We start from the raw sequence: 21,202 nt of genomic DNA, 5'->3' as shown, positions 1-21,202 counted from the left end.
CTGAGGCAGAAGAACAGAAAAGTGACCTGGAAGACAGAATGGTGGAATTCACTGCCGCAGAACAAAATAAAGAAAAAAGAATGAAAAGAAATGAAGACAGCCTAAGAGACCTCTGGGACAACATTAAACAAACCAACATTCGCATTATAGGGGTCCCAGAAGGAGAGGAGAGAAAGGACCCGAGAAAATATTTGAAGAGATTATAGTCGAAAACTTCCCTAACACAGGAAAGAAAATAGCCACCCAAGTCCAGGAAGCGCAGAGAGTCCTAGGCAGGAGAAACCCAAGGAGAAACTCGCTGAGACACATAGTAATCAAACTGACAAAACTTAAAGACAAAGTAAACTTATTAAAAGCAAGAAGACAAAAATGACAAACAACATACAAGGGAACTCCCATAAGGTTAACAGCTGATTTCTCAACAGAAACTACAAGGCAGAGGGGAGTGGCACGATATATTTAAAGTGATGAAAGGGAACAACCTACAAGCAACATTACCCAGCAACGATCTCATTCATATTCGACAGAGAAATCAAAAGCTTTACAGACAAGCAAAAGCTAAAAGAATTCAGCACCACCAAACTACCTCTACAACAAATGCTAAAGGAACTCCTCTAAGGGGGAAACACAACAGAAGAAAAGGACCTACAAAAACAAACCGAAAACAATTAAGAAAATGGTAATAGGAACATACATATCGATAATTACCTTAAACATGAATGAATTAAATGCTCCGGCCAAAAGACACAGGCTCACTGAATGGATACAAAAACAAGACCCATATATATGCTGTCTACAAGAGACCCACTTCAGAACTAGGGACACATACAGACTGAAAGTGAGGGGATGGAAAAAGATATTCCATGCAAATGAAAATCAAAAGAAAACTGGAGTAGCAATATTCAAATCAGATAAACTAGACTTTAAAATAAAAAATGTTACAAGAGACAAGGAAGGACACTACAAAATGATCAAGGGATCAATCCAAGAAGATATAACAATTATAAACATATATGCACCCACCATAACAGTACCTCAATACATACGGCAAATGCTAACAGCTATAAAAGAGGAAATCGACAGTAACATAATAATAGTGGGGGATTTTAACACCTCACTTACACCAATGGACAGATCACCCAGACAGAGTATTAATAAGGAAATACAAACTTTAAATGACAAAATAGACCAGTTCGATTTAATTAATATTTATAGGACATTCCATCCGAAAAAAGATTACACTTTCTTCTCAAGTGCACATGGAACATTCCCCAGGATAGATCACATCTCGGGTCACAAATCAAGCCTCAGTAAATTTAAGAAAATTGAAACCATATCAAGCATCTTTTCCAACCACAATGCTATGAGATTAGAAATAAATTACAGGGAAAAAAACATAAAAAACACAAACACGTGCAGGCTAAACAATACATTACTAAATAACGAAGAGATCACTGAAGAAATCAAAGAGGAAATAAAAAAATACCTAGAGACAAATGACAACGAAAACACAACGATCCAAAACCTATGGGATGCAGCAAAAGCAGTTCTAAGAGGGAAGTTTATAGCTATACAAGCCTACCTCAAGAAACAAGAAAAATCTCAAATAAACAATCTAACCTTACACCTAAAGGAACTAGAGAAAGAAGAACAAACAAAACCCAAAGTTAGCAGAAGGAGACAAGTCATAAAGATCAGAGCCAAAATAAAAGAAATAGAAACAAAGAAAACAATAGCAAAGATCAATAAAACTAAAAGCTGGTTCTTTGAGAAGATAAACAAAATTGATCAACCGTTAGCCAGACTCATCAAGAAAAAGAGGGAGAGGACTCAAATCAATAATATTAGAAATGAAAAAGGAGAAGTTACAACAGACACCGCAGAAATACTAAGCATGCTAAGAGACTACTACAAGCAACCCTATGCCAATAAAACGGACAACCTGGAAGAAATGGACAAATTCTTAGAGAGGTATAACCTTCCAAGACTGAACCAGGAAGAAACAGAAAATATGAACAATCATAAGTAATGAAATTGAAACTGTGATTAAAAATCTTCCAACAAACAGAAGTCCAGGACCAGATGGCTTCACAGGTGAATTCTATCAAACATTTAGAGAAGAGCTAACACCCATCCTTCTCAAACTCTTCCAAAAAATTGCAGAGGAACAAACACTCCCAAACTCACTCTACGAGACCACCATCACCCTGATACCAAAACTAAAGATACTACAAAAAAAGAAAATTACAGACCAATATCACTGATGCAAATGCAAAAACGCTTAAAAAAATGCTAGCAAATAGAATCCAACAACACATTAAAAGGATCATACACCATGATTAATTGGGATTTATCACAGGGATGCAAAGATTCTTCAATATATGCAAATCAATCAATGTGATACACCATACTAACAAACTGAAGAATAAAAACCCTATGATCATCTCAATAGATGCAGAAAAAGCTTTTGACAAAACTCAACACCCATTTATGATAAAAACTCTCCAAAAAGTGGGCATAGAGGAAAACTACCTCAACATAATAAAGGCCATATATGACAAACCCACAGCAAACATCATTCTCAACAGTGAAAAACTGAAAGCATTTCCTCTAAGATCAGGACCAAGACAAGGATGTCCACTCTCGCCACACTTATTCAACATAGTTTTGGAAGTCCTAGCCACGGCAATCAGAGAAGAAAAAGAAATAAAAGGAATACAAAGTGGAAAAGAAGAAGTAAAACTGTCACTGTTTACAGATGACATGATACTATACATAGAAAATCCTAAAGATGCCACCAGAAAATTACTAGAACTCATCAATAAATTTGGTAAAGTTGCAGGATACAAAATTAATGCACAGAAATCTCTTGCATTCCTATACACTAATAGCGAAAGATCAGAAAGAGAAATTGAGGAAGCAATCCCATTCACCACTGCAACAAAAAGAATAAAATACCTAGGAATAAACCTACTTAAGGAGGTAAAAGACTTGTACTCAGAAAACTATAAGACTGATGAAAGAAATCAAAGATGACACAGACAGAGAGATATACCATGTTCTTGGACTGGACAAATCAATACTGTGAAAATGACTATACTACCCAAAGCAATCCAGATTCCGTGCAATCCCTATCAAATTACCAATGGCATTTTTTACAGAACTAGAACAAAAAAAATCTTAAAATTTGTATGGAGACACAAAAGACCCCAAATAGCAAAAGCAATCTCGAGGTAAAAAAAGGGAGCTGGAGGAACCAGACTCCCTGACTTCAGACTACACTACACAGCTACAGTAATCAAGACAATATGGTACTGGCACAAAAACAGAAATTTAGATCAATGCAACAAGATAGAAAGCCCAGAGATAAACCCATGCACCTATGGTCAACTAACCTATGACAAAAGAGGCAAAGATATACAATGGAGAAAAGACAGTCTCTTCAATAAGTGGTACTGGGAAAACTGGACAGCTACATGTAAAAGAACGAAATTAGAACACTCCCTAACACCATACACAAAAATAAACTCCAAATGGATTAAAGACCTAAATGTAAGACTGGATACTATAAAACTCTTAGAGGAAAACATAAGAAGAACACTCTTTGACATAAATCACAGCAAGATCTTTTTTGATCCACCTCCTAGAGTAATGGAAATAAAAAGAAAAATAAACAAATGGGACCTAATGAAACTTACAATCTTTTGCACAGCTAAGGAAACCATAAACCAGAGGAAAAGGCAACAATTAGAATGGGAGAAGTATTTGCAAATGAAGCAACTGACAAAGGATTAATCTCCAAAATATGAAAACAACTCATGCAGCTCAATACTAAAAAAACAAGCCAATCAAAAAATGTGCAGAAGACCTAAATAGACATTTTTCCAAAGACATACAGATGGCCAAGAGGCACATGAAAATCTGCTCAACATCACTAATTATTAGAGAAATGCAAATTAAAACTACAATGAGGTATCATCTCACACCAGTTAGAATAGGCATCATCAGAAAATCTACAAACAACAAATGCTGGAGAGGGTGTGGAGAAAAGGGAATGCTCTTGCACTGTTGGTGGGAAGGTAAAATGATACAGCCACTATGGAGAACAGTATGGAGGTTCCTTAAAAAACTAAAAATAGAATTACCATATGACCCAGCAATCCCACTACTGGGCATATACCCGGAGAAAACCATAATTCAAAAAGACACATGCACCCCAATGTTCACTGCAGCACTATTTACAATAGCCAGGTCATGGAAGCAACCTAAATGCCCATCGACAGACGAACAGATAGAGAAGATGTGGTACATATCTACAATGGAACGGAATATTACTCAGCCATAAAAAGGAATGAAATTGGGTCATCTGTAGAGACGTGGATGGACCTAGAGACTGTCATACAAAGTGAAGTAAGTCAGAAAGAGAAAAACAAATATTCTATATTTATGCATATATTTAGAACCTAGAGAAATGGTACAGATGAACAGGTTTCCAAGGCAGAAATAAAGACACAGATGTAGAGAACAAATGTATGGACACCAAATGGGGGGGCATGGGGGATAAATTGGGAGATTGGGATTGACATATATACACTAATATGTATAAAATAGATAACTAATAAGAACCTGCTGTATAAAAAAATAAAAATAAAATTCAGAAAAAGAAAAAAGAAAAGTTAACTATTTTAATATTCTATGTATTTTATATTAACCAATGGCTATTCTGGGGTTCTCTAATAACACAAATGAACCTAATTTGATGATATACTCCCTACTGAATAATTCAAATTTCTTGGTTTACAAAGTCCTATCAACTCTTACAATTTCATCTCCATTCACTCTCCTCTTGTTTTATAATCTAATATTAAGTTGCTTATAGTTGTATTTACCTACGTATATACATAAACACACACACACACACAGACACTTTTATATCATGTTATCTCCTACTTCCACGCCTTGCTCTCACAATTCCTTGTGCACACACACCTCTATATGCCAGGGTGATTCTTACTCATCCTTTAAGTCTCAACTCAAGCATCATTTCCTCAAAACCTGCATATGAAATCCTCCTTCCCTTAATACCTTGAAGTGCCTTGGCATCATGAGATTACATACTGGAAGTATGTGTCTGTTTAACTATAAAATGAGTTCCCCAAAAGTCTGAACTCTATATATTTGTATTCCCCATGTATATAAAAATGTCTGGCAAAGAGTTGGCATTCAATAAATGTGCATTAAAATTAACTCAATCCACCCTTGCAAAAGCCCAAGTCAGAAACTTTAAGCAGCAGCCTGCATTAAATACTAGGTAATGAATGAAAGAAGCATATGTGATACAGCTGGTACTCATTATTCATTTACACAACGTCAACTGGACCATTCTGTACAACTCTCCTGCCTCCATTCCCTTTCTATTAATTTTGTTGCTAATTTTCACTATTATTCACTCACCTCACCACTTCAGCATGACTTATGTTCCCCTCTCCCCATACTATGACCTAAGTTCTCCTGCTGTTTCAATCCTCCATCCTACCTTGAAGAATTCATAAACCATCAACGTGCCTCTTGACCTAAGACAGCTCCCAGGACTCTTCTTCTCATGTGTAGCCATCATAATTAACCACACTCCTAATCCCATCTAACAGTCAAAACCTAAATACAGAACCAAGACAGAAAAGTGCCACCAATAAAAACATATGTAAATGTACATATTTTATATATATATGAAATATTACATACGTATATAAAATACATGTACTTATATTTGCATAATACACATAAAACGTATACACTTTATATTTAAAATATAAAGTACCTACATAAATACATATATTTCTCAAAGATACTTGAAGACTTCTGCACTGGCCATGAAAAAATAAATGCTACATCAGACTAGAAAAATATACAGAAATGAAAATAAAATAAAAAATATAAGAAACAACTGTTTTTAGACGTTGAATCTCAGTTGTGCAGGACTATGATCCCTGAGAAAAGGCAAACAAACGAGGTGAGTGCTACAATTACACTCTACTGCTTTTTGCCTAGTGGCACTTTCTAGACCATGGCACAAGGCAGGGTAACTCAAGCCCAATATGACAATCTCACTGAGATAGGAAAACAGAATTTTTACTTTGTGATGGCTGAGATACAGCATCCATGAAAAGGGAGCTACACAGAGAAAGAACTCCAGAAAACTATACAAGAGACCCCTGTAGTCTTTAACTGAATACCAAACTGAACATTCTTAGGATGCAAGTCCACAAGGATAGACAAAGAATAATTACCATGGAAGGAACAATTATTAGGTGCTATGAGCAGAGAAATCCCCAGAGCTCACAAAAGGCTAGAAGACATTCTAGTTCCCACCAACCAGAATAGAGAAATCTCCTTGAATACCGAGGGCAATCAGCAGAGAAACCACAAAGGGCATGCCTTAGCATATCTTAGTAGTAATGGCTACTCTAGATGCACACAAACATAACTTAAACACCAGCCTTTGAAAAGTATTAAGCTAATACACAAGTAACCTACTCCCCACCAAAAGAAAACTCAAGATCCTTTAAAGGAAGACAACAAATCCAGTAGTCACAATATAACTTTCACAAGGTTCAGCATCTAATTAGAAATTACTAGACATTCAAAGCAGGAAAATGTGACCCAAAGACAAGAAAAGAAATCAGTTAATCAAAACAGAACAAGAAATAAAGAGATAATGACATAGTAAACTAGGATTTTGACACCGCTATTATAAATATGCCCAAGGAAAGGAAAGCATGAACAAATAGGAGTCAAAATGAAGATATAAAAAAGACCCAAATGAAATGCATAATGATGAAAAATAACTGAAATGAAAACTTTAATGACTGGGGATAACAGCCAACTAGATGCTACAAAAGAAAAGGCTAGTGAACTTGAACCTAAAATGCAGCAGTAAAATCTATCCAAACTAAAGAACAGAAAAGGCTAGAACAAAAGTAAATAAAGGCTCAGTGACTTGTGGGACAGAATTAAAGATACTAGCAGAATAAGAGGGGACACAAAAAACATTTCACGAAATAATAGCCATAAAGTTTCAAATTTGATGGCAACTATGAACTCATAAATCAGAAAAGCACAATGAACCCAAGGCAGGATAAAGACAAAGAAAACAATATCAAACATATCATAATTGATTTGCTAAAAAAAGTGGTAAAGAAAAAATTTTAAAAGCATTCAGAGCAGAAGGAAATATCATATATAGAGAGAAAGGGATAAACATGACTGCAAATTTCTCTCATTAGGAACAATGTAGGGCAAAAGACAAGGGAATGACATCTTAAAGTACAGGGAAAGAACTATAAACTTAAAATTACCTGTCTAGGAAAAAAACTTCAAAAATGAAGACTAAACAAAACAAATTTTCAGACAAACAATAACTTAGAGAAATGTCACAAAATAAGCCCCAGTAAAATTAAGAAAACTGCAACCATATCAAGCATCTTTGCCAATGTTGTGAGACTAGAAACCAAGTACAAGAAAAAAACTGCAAAAATACACAAACATATGGAGGCTAAAGAATTTGCTACTAAAAACCCAATGGATCACTGAAGAAATCAAAGAGGAAATAATACCTAGAGACAAATAACACTGAAAACATGATGATCCAAAACATTTGGGATGAGAAAAAGCAGTTAAGAGGGAACTTTACAGTGATACAAGCTTATGTCAGGAAGCAAGAAAAAACTCAAATAAAGAACCTAACTTACCCCTGAAGAAACAAGCAAAAGAAGAAACAAAACTCAAAGTTAGTAGAAGGAAAGAAACCATCAAAATCAGAGCAGAAATAAATGAAACAGAGACTAAAAGAACAACAGAAAAGATCAATGAAACTAAAAGCTTGTTCTCTGAAAAGATAAACAAAACCAATAAACCTTTAGCCAGATTCATCAGAGAAAAAGAGAAATGGTCCAATGAGAAATGAAAAAGTATAAGTCACAACACCACAGAAATACCAAAGATCAAAAGAGACTACTAAGAACATACTATATGCCAATAAAATGAAAAACCTAGAAGAAATAGACAAATTCTTGGAAAGATACAATCTCCCAAGACTGAACCAAGAAGAAAGAGAAAAGTATGAATACATCAATTATCAGTAATGAAACTGAATCAGTAATTAAAAAAAAAAAAAACTCCAAACAGACAAAAGTCCAGGACCAGATGGCTTCACAAGTGAATTCTATCAAACATTTAGAGAAGAGTTAACAGCTATCCTTCTCAAACTATTCCAAAAAAATTGCAGAGGAAGGAACATTTCCAAACTCATTCTCTGAGGCCAGAACCACCCTGATACTAAAACCAGACAAACATACCGAGAAAAAAAAATTACCGGCCAATATCACTGCTGAAGATAGATGCAAAAATCCTCAACAGGATATAAGCAAATTGAATCCAACAATACATTAAAAGGATCATTCACCTTTGTCAAGTAGGATTTACCCCAGGGATGCTAGGATTTTTCAATACTCACAAATCAATCAATGTGATACACCACATTAACAAATTGAAGAATTAAAACCATATAACCATCTCAATAGATGCAGAAAAACCTTACATTAAAGTTCAACATCCATTTATGATAAAAACTCTCCAGAAAGTGGGCATAATAAAGGCCATACATGACAAATCCACAGCTAACGTCATGCTCAATTTCCTCTAAGATCAGGAACAAAACAAGGATGTCCACTCTTGCCACTTTTATTCAACATAGTTTTAGAAGTCCTAGCCACAATTGGACAAGAAAAAGAAATAAAAGGAGTCCTAATTGGAACAGAAAAAGTAAAACTGTCATTATCTAGAAATGACATGACACTATACATAGAAAATCCTAAAAGCACTACCAGAAAACTACTAGAGCTTATCTATGAATTCAGTAAAGTTGCAGGATACAATATTAATATACAGAAATTTGTTGCATCTCTATACACTAAGAGTGAACTATCAGAAAGAGAATGTAAGAAACAATCCCATTTACCACCACATCAAAAAGAATAAAATATCTAGGAATAAGCCTACCTAACAAGGTAAAAGACCTGTACTCGGAAAAATATAAGACACTGATGAAAGAAACTGAAGAAGACACAAACAGAAAGATATACCTGTGTTCTTGGATTGAAAGAATTAACATTGTTTTAATGACCATACTAGCCAAGGCAATCTACAGATTCACTGCAATCCCTATCAAATTACCAATGGCGTTTTTCACAGAACTAGAACAAATAATTTTAAAACTTGTATGGAAACACAAAAGGCACTGAATAGCTAAAGCTATCTTGAGAAAGAAGAACAGAGCTGGAGGAATCACGCTCCCATACTTCAGATTATACTACAAAGCTACAGTAATCAAAACAGTATGGTACTGGCACCAAAAAAAAAAGATACATAGATCAATGGAACAGGATAGAGAGCCCAGAAATAAACCCACACACCTATGGTCAATTAATCTAAGACAAAGGAGGCAAAAATATACAATGGAGAAAAGACAGTCCCTTCAATAAGTGGTGCTAGGAAAACTGGACAGCTACATGTAAAAGAATGAAATTAGAACATCCTCTAACACCATAGACAAAAATAAACTCAAAATGGATTAAAGACCTAAATGTAAGACCTATACTATAAAACTCCTAAAAGAAAACATAGGCAGAACACTCTCTGACATATATCACAGCAATATATTTTTGGATCCGTCTCTTAAAGCAAAGGAAACAGAAGCAAAAGTAAATAAATGGGACCTAATTAAACTTAAAATCTTTGGCACAGCAAAGGAAACAACTGACAAAATGAAAAGACAACCTACTGAATGGGAGAAAATATTTGCAAATGATATGACTGATAAGGGGTTAATACCCCACATATATAAACAGCTCATACAACTCATAATCAAGAAAACAAATAACCCATTTAAAAAATGGGCAGAAGAACTGAACAGACATTTTTCCAAAGAGGAAATGAAGATGGCTGATGGGCGAAAAGACACTCAACATCGTTAATCATCAGGGAAATGCAAATCAAAACCACAATGAGATATCACCTCACACCTGTCAGAATGGCTATCATCAAAAAGAATGCAAATGACAAATGACAAGGATGTGAAGAAAGGGAACCATGCTACACTGTTGGTGAGAATGTAAACTGGTGCAGCCACTGTGGAAAACAGTATGGAGGTTTCTCAAAAAACTAAAAATACAACCACCATATGATCTAAAAATTCCACTCCCAAGTATATACTCCCAAAAAACAAAAACACTAATTCAAAAAGATACATAAACCCTAATGTTCAGGGCAGCATTATTTACAATCGCCAAGGTATGGAAGCAACCTAAATGTCCACCAACAGATGAATGGATAAAGATATGGCATATATATACAATAGAACAGAATACTACTCAGCCATTAAAAAAAATGAAGTTTTGCCATTTGCAGCAACATGGACAGACCTGGAGGGCATTATGCTAAGTGAAGTAGTAAGTGAGACAAAGAAAAACAAATACTACAAAGTATCACTTATATGTGGTATCTATAAATAAAACAAACTAGTGAATAAAACAAAAAGGAAGCAGACTCACAGATATAGAGGGTAAACTAGTGGTTACCAGTGGGGAGAGAGAAGGGGAAAGAGGCAATATAGGCACAGGGGATTAAAATTAAGGGTTATTATGGGATTATATTAAATCATGTCTGTGAAACTTTTGAAAAGTATAAGGCACTACAGAATTTTAAAAATCTTTCATTAAACTAAAAAAAAAATAGAATGAATCAATGAATGAATAAACAAATAAGAACACTAAAATAAAACCAATTAATCCAAATGAAGCTAGGAAAAAGAAGAGAAAAAATAATAAAAAATAAATGGGACAAATAGAAAACGGAAAGCAAGATGGCAGACAAACTCAAACATACCTGTAATTACATTAAACATAAATAATCTAAACCAGCACTATCTAATAGGATCTTTCTATACCTACACCGCCCAATATGGTAGCCACTAACCTAGCCATATGTGTCCACAAACACTTTAAAAATTTGGCTAGTGAAACTGAAGAAATGAACTTTCAACCTGATATAACTTCAGTAAATTTTAACCAAAAATGTTAAAGTCAATATGGCTGTCATATTATATAGTGGAGAAAATCCTCTAATTTAAAAGGAAGAAACTGATAAGCTAGATAAAAAAGCAAGCCCCAAACACAGACTGTCCACAAGAAATACACTTTCAATATAAAATAAACAGATACTTTAAAACCAAAAGAATAAAAAAAAATACACCATGAAAACAAAAAGTCAGAAAACTGAAAAGGCTTTATTACTATGAGACAAAAGTAGACCTTAAAGAAGAATATTACCAGAGATAAAGAGGAACATTTCATGATATAATCATCAATTCATCAAGGAGATACAAAAATCCTAAATGTGTATGTATCTAACAAGACTTCAAAATACATGCGGCAAAAACTGACAAAACTGAAAGAAAAAGACAAATCCACAACACAGAGATTTTACTGCTGCTCTCTCAGTAACTGACAGAAGAGGAAAATAGAAAATCAGTAAGAATACAGATGACTTAACACTATAAATAAGCTTTCCCATGTTGACATTCATAGAACACTACAACTAACAACAGCTGAATATACATTCATTTCAATTATATAAGGAATTTTCACCAAGATAGAGCATAGGCTAGGCCATAAAATTAGGCTCTATGATTTTTTTTTAAAACTAAATTATACAGAGTATGTTTTATGACAACAACAGAATTAAATTCGAAGTCAAAAACAAAATTGGTTAAATCCACAAATACCTGGAAAATTTTAAACCCATATATAGTCTGTAAGTTTAAAAAAAGTAACAAAATCAATTAGAAAATATTTTGAAAAGATGACAATGAAAACATAACACATCAAAATTAGTTAGATGGAGATACAACAGTACTAGGAGAAAAAATTGTAGATTAAATACTCATTAGAAAATAAGAAAGATTTAGAATCAAAGACCTACACACCCGCTTCAGGAAGCTAGAAAAAGAAGAGCAAATTAAATACAAAATAGGTAATAGGAAAGAAACAGTAAAAAGACAGTGGAAATCAATAAAATAGAAAATACACAACTAGAAAATTAATGAAACTAAAAGGCAATTCTTTGAAAAGATTAATAAAATTGATAAACCTAAAACTATTCTAACCAAGGAAACAAAGAGAAAATAGAAATAGCCAAAATCAGGAATGAAAGAAGGGACATAACTACAGACTCGACAGACATTAAAAGGACAATAAAGGAATATTATAATACTATGACAATAAATTCAACAATTTAGATGAAATAAACAAATTCCTTGCAAACCTTAATTCCAAAACTAACTCAGGAATAAACAGAAAACATTTAAAACAGATATTAAAGAAATTAAATTTGTGCTTTAAGCATCCCACAAAGAAAACTCCAGGCCCAAACAGTTTGACTAGTGAGTTTTAACAATCCATTAAGGAAGAAATCACACCAATCCTGCACAAACTCTTCTACAAATGGAAGAACAGGGAATATTTCCTAATTCATACGTGAGGCCAGCATTACCCTTACAACAAAACCCAATACCCCTCATAAACACAGATGCAAAAATTCTCAACTAATTGTGAGCAAATTACATCAGAAAAAATATATATAAAATAAAATGCGCTTGTAAGTATATATAAATAAAATATTTTATAATTAAATAAACAAAAATAACCAAATAGAGTGTATCCCAGAAATTCAGGTTGCTGTAACATTCAAAACTCAACCAATGTAATTCTCCATATTAACGGAATAAAAGAGAAAAATCATATAATTATATAAATAGATGCAGAAAAAGTATCTGACAAAATCCAATGCTCATTCAAGACACCAACTCTCAGAAAAAAATAAAAATAGAGGAGAATTTACTCAGTCTAAAAGGGCATACATGAAAAGCCCACAGCTAACATCATGCTTAAAGGTGAAAGATAAATGCTTTCCACTTAAGATAAAGAACAGGTAAGGATGTCCACTCTCACCACTTCTATTCAACACTATATTGAAGTCCTAGCTAGTGAAATAAAATAACAAAAAATTAACAAATGGGATAAAACGCCTAGAGATCGAAAAGAAAAAAGTGTCTTTATTCACACATAACATAATCATGTACTGAGAAATCAACCAAAAAAAGCTAACGCTAGTACTTGTGAATTTAGCAAGGTGACAAGATACAGGTAAATATACAAAAATCCACTGTAAATGTATATGCTAGCTGCAAACACACAAAAAATAAAATTTATTTTTTTAATTCCATTTCCAACAGCACCCCAAGAAAATATAAAAAATATAACAAAAGATGATAGTAAGACCTCTACACTGAAAATTCCAGAACACTGTGAGAGAAATTAAAGAAGACTTAAAGAGATGGAGAGATATACCACATGCATGATGGGTTGGAAGACTCTCTATTTTAAGATATTAATTCCCCCAAAATTGATCTATTGATGCAAAACAATTCCAATCAAAATATCAGTAGATATTTTTGTTGAAAGTGATAGGCTGATTCTAAACTTTATTTTAAAAATGCAAAGAACTTAGAGTAGCAAACAATTTTCAAAAAGGACAAAATCATAGAACTTACACTACCTTATTCCAAGACTGACCCTAAAATTGCAGTAATTACGACAGTTTATTTACTGGTCAAGGAGAGACATGCAAGCCAATGGAACAGAACAGAGTCTAGAAATTAACCCACAAATATATATGCTCAATTGTATTTAAAACAAAGGAGCCTAAGTAATTCAACAGAGAAAGGTTAGTCTTCTCAACAAATGATGCTGGAACAAGTGGAAATCCACATGGAAAAACTGAACTTTGACACTTACTACATACCATAAGCAAAAATTAACTCAAAATGAATCGCTGATAAACAAAAAAGCCAAAGCTACAAAACTTCTTGAAAAAAACACAGGAGAAAATCTTCACAACCTTGAGATGTGCAAAAATTAGGACACCAAAAGCAGTAACTAAGAAAAATTAATGATAAAAGAAAATAATTAATAAATTGGACTTCATAAAAGAAAACAGAATGGCCAATAAAGACTTCAAGTAATGCTCTACATCACTGGTGTTCAGGGAAATATCACATGAAATATTACTACACAAAGTAGGATGGCCAAAAAAGTACAAAGCCTGAAAATTCCAAGTGCTTGCAAAGATGTAGAATAACTGGAATTCTCAAATACTGCTGGTAGGAGTGTAAAATGGTCCAAACACTTTGGAAAATTGGAAAACGATGGCATTTTTCCAAGAGAAAAACATGTCCACCAAATGACTTGTACACAAACATTCACAGTAGCTTTATTCATACTAGCGCAAACTAAAAAACCACCCAAATGACTTTGAACAGATAAGACAGATAAGCAAATTATGGTATATTCATACACTGGAATATAGCAATAAAGAGAAAGGAAATACTGCTACATGCAATTACGTGAGTTGCAAAAACATTACGTAAAGCCAAAGAAGCCGGACACAAAAAGGATCATATTACAGTTGACCCTTGAACAATGTGGGGGTTAGGGGTGCTGATCCTCTGTGCAGTGGAAAATCCACGTGTAACTTTACAGTTGGCCATCCATATCTATGGTTCCACATCCACAGATCCAACCAACCAACCATAGATTGTGTAGAACTAGTACATATTTCTCAAAAAAGATCCACGTACAAATGGACCTGTGCAGTCCAAACCCGTGTTGTTCAAGGGTCAACCATATATGAATATTCATATGAAATTCTAGAACAGCGAAAATTAATCTATAGTGTGCTAAAGCAGATCTATGGCTGCCCAATCCCAGAGTGGAGGCAGAGGGAGGGTGAGGAGGAATTGATTGCAAAGAGCCACGAAGAACTTTATGGGGAATGGAAATGCTATCTTAACTGACAGAGTTAAAAAGGGATATTCATTAAATAGTACAATTAATATAGGATTATTTTATTATATGTAAATTATACCTCAGTAAAGCTCATTTTAAAAGTTAAAAGAAAAAAAAATAGAGACCTTGACAGTCAAGATATGCTTTCCAGCCTCACATTGATCCTCAATGGTTCCCAGCAATTCATTTCCTTCTTTTATTACCTAAGCAAAGTTGTTTCAAATCTATACTATTTCCTCAATCCCTCCATCCTACTTCTACTCCCAAGTTGTCGTCTCAGATGATGATTTTACCTTCTACTTCACAAAGGAAACAGAGAACATCAAGCAGAAACACCATCAATAATCTGCTCTCCTTCTTATTTATCTGCTACCTCCTCCTTATTTATCTGTATTTGTATACATCTTTACTACTTCCCTTCTAGCTCAGAAGAGAAGGTGATCCTACTTCCCAACTAAGCTTACCCCCTCCCCTGGAAGCTTGCTCACCCAAACTTAGCATTCTCCTCAGTAATATTTATCCCTCTCTTCCTAAAAACATTTTCTCAAAAAGACCTCCCAACCAACCTGATTCCCCTAGCTATCATTCTGTCTTTCCTACCCTTCACTGTCAGTATAAGTTTCTCTGTTCTTCTTCAGTCAACCTCAATGTGATGTGGGCACTGAGCATTCATTCAAACTACTCTCTCTAAGGTATATGTTATACAACTTAATAGGTATGTATAAATGTACATGCTATATGTTGCAACAAAAAGACTTACGTATGTTGCAGAGAAGAACAGCAATAGCAACAAGAACAACAAAGAACAGGACAGTGTGTCTCTAATAAAGGGAAGCAAGTGCCCTTAATCAAATAACATAAATGTTTAGTTGTCCTGGCAGATATATCCCCATGGGATGAGGATTCTTAAGCTGTGATCCTTATGTAAACTCCTGGGAGTTTTACAAACTCCCCTGAAATAAACAATTTTGTATATAAATTTCTTTTTGAAGAAAAGATCACTTTTATCAGATTCTCAATGGGGTCAGCAACTCAATCCCACAATTGTGGAAAAAGTGCCTCTATCTTCTTTTCACATTAAGATTTTCTAACTCCCTTTACACTGAGTTGTATTCCAAAAAAAAATTTTTTCTATATAATATTCCTACCATTACAAAATATGCTGGAGAGTCAATAAAACTATCCAGGTGTATTTCTCACTATGAATTAAGACACTGCATTCTCAAATAAGATAGGCTTTCATGAGCCAATTATCATCTCAGGGTATACTGCCAAAAATTTAATTTCTGAAACTACAAGAAGGCCAGATTGTCAAACATGATGATTCAACTGAGAGTATAACCCTCTGAAGATCATACCTATGAGTCCAATTATCCCTAAACATCTCTAGCTCATCACTCACTAAGCACAACATACCTTTCTCTTCCTGAAAATAAGCATGAGGGTTTGGCCTGCTTTCCTATCCTCTGTGAGTCCTCTCATCCCAGACCTGGCTAGAGACACAGCAGACCCAGCATTCTATTCCTTTTTGTCCCAAAGATAAATATATAAATACAACCTATTTTAAAGACTTAAATGTTAATTTCTATGAAAAGCAAACAGAGGTAACAGACTCTGAAATATCTTGGCACTCTTTTCCCTTATTTTACAGTACTACTTTTTCCTGCTTCTCCTTCTAATTTTCCAACTACTTCTACTTAATATCCTTTACTTTCTGTCTGGCTCCTCAGTATTGGTATTCTTCTTTCTTTTCAATTACCCTAGGCAATTCATACATTCTAATGGCTTCAATGAGCAATGATTCTCAAAATGTATCTCCATCCTCTTACCTTTATCTATAACCTAAGATCCGTATTTCTACCATTTCTTAGGTATCTCCAAATAGATGTCTCCCAGGCATTTTCATATCCTAACTAATAATATTATCTAAGTTCTCATATATATTTTAGGTTCCCATATGTTGTTCCTCTAAATAAAATTTTCTCAAGTAGCTGCTTTGGTTAGTTTTAGTACATACTTACTGATGAACTGTCAGTTGACTCATTGTTTTTTTCACACTTTTGTTTCTTGCTCTTTTTTTTCTTCTCTTTTTTTACTTTTCTTGAATGCTTGTCTTTTTTCTTCTTTTTCTTCACACAGTGTTCCTATAAATAATCATGTTAAAGAGGTAAGAATTTAGTTTAGCTTACTTTAAAAGGAAGTATTTTGAGGGAAAGAAAGCTCTATATTCTAAAAACCTTTAAATCTTTCTTGAAAGGAGACAAGGAATATGACTAAATAAATAATTTCTTCTAAGAAACTTTGCCATACTTCTATAATACATGCATTACTAATAAATCATATAGCTAAAATTTCTTAGAAAAATATAAGGGAATTTTTATTTGTAGATACATTGACAGACAAATATAATCAAATAAACACATACATGCACAGACATACGTGTGTGTGTATCTCCTTCAATGGGCCCAAAAGAATTTATAGAAGATTACTAGCCACATAACATATAACAAGATAGCATAAACTGTGGGAAGAGAAAACAAGGATTGAGACAACCCCCCTAAAAAAAAAGAAAAAGAAACAAAAGCATGACATTAAGCTTAAAACACATAACTTTTTAGATCCATAAACTTGCCACAAGTGGGCTAGAAATTTGAAGCTAAGCTTTCTACCAGCCAACTCAACTAACAAAATCTTTCCAATGTCATAATGTCCAAAATATTAAAATAGACTACTTTGGCCAGAGAGAGAAAATATTCAGTAATGCCAACTATATGATATTCATTCTGTAACTTGCAAAAATAGTCTATAAAGTTACTCCTCCAATATTAACTTGAATAAGTACAAAAAGAAAAAAAAAAGACAGATAAGCTTACATCAAGTAAGCCTGTTAGTATTCACCTGTGAGATCTGTTCAACTCGCTTATTCACATCAGGTAGCATCCATGTTTCCTTATCCCGAAGTCGTTTAAGTTCTTTATGCCTTTCTTCCTTTTCAAAATTGGCTTTAGCCTAAAACAGTGAAAAAAGAAAAATTAACAATTGATCCATTTGCCTTTCACAAAAAAGCAAAACAAAAACTTCTCCCACTTTCATATAAGGCTTACCAGGAATTTGCTTCCACCAAAGTGTAAGAAAGACTTAAACAAACAAACAAACTCTCCTTCCACATTACCAATTGCATTACCAATTACCAGTCTCTAGTGAAATGAGCCACCAATCAAAGACAGAATCCAGGGACCTACTGTAGACCCTTCCCTCTCCCTAAGCTCCCTACCTCAAATATGACTTGAATCTCTTTTCCCTTCACTATCCCACTGATACTGCCTGATACTTTTGTTACTGTTTGGGGACTGACCTCCACACCTTCAGTCTGCAGTGCCCATACCCCTCTACCCACACCCCCAAAATGCTTCAGGAAGAATCACCTTTCTAAAAACAAATGATTATATTGCTAATTTTTATTCATCTTTCAACAACAGTCAAATAAAGTAAGATCTTTCTAGGAAGTTGTTCCTGCCTTTTCATTCTCCCCCCAAATTTCAAAGCTGGGGTTGGTCCTTCTCAAACCTCCGTACGTAGCTCTACTATACAATTTATCACAAACCCTACTCTCTCCAAAAACTGCCTGAAATATCAGAGACAAGGATGAAGGATATTTATTATACACATATATTACATATGCTGAAATCAGGGAACAATACCAACCTTTCACCTAAGACTTATTGCCCTCTCTTCCCCTGTAAATCTGGCTGTAGTCGTTACACCTTCTCCTTCCTGTCTCCTATATCGGCTCTTTCTCATCTGCATTTAAACTCGTTTTAAACTGTTCCAGCTTAAAACAAAAACCATCACTTGTTTCATCTTACACTGCTCTCCAACATACAACTTTTCCCCTTCATTGCCACACTTCTTACATCTTGTCAGATAATTCAATAGTACAGTTTACTTCCTGCATTCTTTATGTTACCTCTACCCCATCTCAATCTTAATGAGAAATAGAATGCTTCTCAACCTTTTTCGAAGGGCTGAATTCTCTGGGTCTCTTGTCTCAATCCTTATTTGCATCAGTAAGGGTTTACAATAAGCCAATAACTGATATAAATAGTTTAAAAGGAGAATGAAACGGTCTACTCTGACAAGGCTTACATGTGTTCCTGAGAACGGAAAATTTCATTTCAGATATAGCAAGAGCGAGAACTGAGGCTATAAAAAACGCATAGAGAGTCGTTGTAAGTGGCGGAGTTCTTCGAAAGTGCGCAGCTCAGGTGATCAGGTGATAGAAATGTCAAGAATGGATGATTTAAAAGATAAGGAAATTCAGAGGAAATAAACAAGTCTTACTGAAAAGAATATGAGCAACTGGAGCCTGCCAGAGCATCTAGGAGGCAGAAGATACCCAAGAATTTGCGGGCATTCCAAAGGGAGACATCTACCCCCACACAACCAGGTAAGGTGAGATACTAAGGCTGCGGGGAGGCAGGAGAACCAGAAGCCTGGCTCCCTGAAAGCCTCCACTCTCTCAATTCTAGATGGTTCCCGAAACCCCCAAACTGAGGTACCTGTCGCAACACCTCGGTCCTGGCAATCCGGGTCTGTTCTTTACGCTCGTCGACGCTCCTCGCACTTTCAAATCCACCACCGGCAGCCGCCATAGTGGTTGTCGTAAAGTTGGGAAGCCGTCACAAAATCTCAGTTTACGACTGTCGTAATTTACTAAACAAACCGGGACTTCCGACTAGGAGGAGGAGGGGCGCTGTCCACCAACAGAGCATGCGCAGATCTGACTGTCGCTTGCTATTCGGGTGAATTGTCTAACCCGTGGTTTTACAGGAAGCAGGAAGATTTAGCTGGGGAGTTGCCCTCTTTCGTATATTGAAATTGCGCTGAGCAGGACTGGTGTCAGTGTGCATGTGTTACGCGTTTTGCAAGGTTCTGACGGCATTTTCAGCTATCTCCTCTTAAAATCCCCGCAGTAAGTTAGACGCTCAGGGAGGTTAAATCCGCACCTCTCCAAGATTTCCACCAAAGCGCCCTTCCCGCCAAAGAGGTTTCCCCGTGCCGGAGGAATGGAACGAAGGAAGGCTGGCCAGAAAGGCAATGCAAGGTAGCAGGAGGGCAAAATTGCTTTGAAGAGTCAGTATTTTGCTTCGGTGGACTTTTTTTAAGTACAGTATAGGAAAAAGTCATGTGAATTTTGCATTGCACTTCATAATTTATACGTGCTTATTTAAAGTGTAACGTTTTTTCTGACTGACATATTATTCATACTTACTCAAGCATTTTTCATTACAGTGTGCAATTACCTATTTATTTGTGTGATTTGTTCTTGTTTTATGTTTGTGTCTGTGCTACAATAAAAATAGGAGTGAGGGGTTTTCTTCCCTCTCCTGAGAACAAGGAAAATAAAGGGAACAGTGAACAGACTAGAGAAGAAACATAACCTGGCCTGAAAGAGTTAATCACCCCTTATTTTATTTTAACTGTTACTAATCTGTAGTGTGTAACTAGATTTGTACTTCACAAAGCTAACCTATCACTCCCTAACTTTGTGTAAATTACATCCTCCTCCTGGTGTTTACCTCTTCTGTGCTCCCTTGTAACAAATCACCCCCTGTAGCTTTTGCGCTTCAGAAAGAAGGTCGCCGGCCTATAAACCAGAGACAAAAGGACCCAATTACCAGGCTGCCTAATGCCAGCTATGACTGTTTTGAAAAAATGCAAGGAGAAAAAGAATGCAAGGGGGGCACAGTTCTTGAGGAGCTAACCTGCCATGTCTTCCCTTCTGCCTGGCAGAGGAATAAAGCCATCTCTCTTATCCGCCAAAATCTCTGTCTCTGTATTCTGTTCAGCATCTGTGCACAGAGAGCCAAGGTTTTTTGGCAACATCTCCCAAACGTAAAACTTTAAGTTCCATGAAGAATAAGATATTCTAAAGTATTAATCAAGTGCTTTGAGACTATAAAACACCGAGCTTACATATAATCACAAAGATAAAGAAGAAAGTTGGAGAATAATAACAAACTAGATACTTTAAAAACATTAAAAATAGTTAACATAAACCAGATTGAAGTATGTCGACTAAAAATTATTCACAGCCTAAAAGTTGAGAGTTATGTTTTATTCGGCGGGAATTTTTAGGACTTAAAGCCTAGGAGGCAGCATCTCAAGTAACCCTGAGAGAACTGCTCCGAGGAGGCGAAGGGGGAGCCCGGATATATAGGAGTTTTGCAACAAGGGGCAGG

The 21,202-nt window shown here is 35.1% G+C and overlaps 1 protein-coding gene and 1 pseudogene across 3 annotated transcripts in view; one reads left to right on the top strand and one right to left on the bottom strand.

Annotated features, from left to right (window-relative positions):
- The window catches only part of CWF19L2 (CWF19 like cell cycle control factor 2), a 186,716-nt gene extending 167,044 nt beyond the window's left edge, over positions 1-19,672 (bottom strand). For both annotated transcript variants that reach the window (XM_082339911.1, XM_082339912.1), the window contains exons 1-3: positions 19,520-19,672; positions 17,859-17,969; positions 16,982-17,104 (exon numbers count right to left, since the gene is read on the bottom strand). In XM_082339911.1, coding sequence (XP_082196037.1) covers positions 16,982-17,104; positions 17,859-17,969; positions 19,520-19,612 — 327 coding nt within the window. In that variant the 5' untranslated portion in view covers positions 19,613-19,672. The remainder of the gene's footprint in view (positions 1-16,981; positions 17,105-17,858; positions 17,970-19,519) is intronic.
- LOC309604934 (large ribosomal subunit protein uL30 pseudogene) overlaps positions 1-21,202 on the top strand; it is a 527,607-nt pseudogene that overhangs the window by 451,651 nt on the left and 54,754 nt on the right. The window lies entirely within an intron of this gene.

The sequence above is a fragment of the Balaenoptera borealis genome (genome assembly GCF_965194805.1).
Source record: "Balaenoptera borealis genome assembly, chromosome: 11".
NCBI lineage: Eukaryota > Metazoa > Chordata > Mammalia > Artiodactyla > Balaenopteridae > Balaenoptera > Balaenoptera borealis.
Note: the sequence above shows the minus strand (reverse complement) of the source record. Positions and strands in the feature narration are given on the sequence as shown.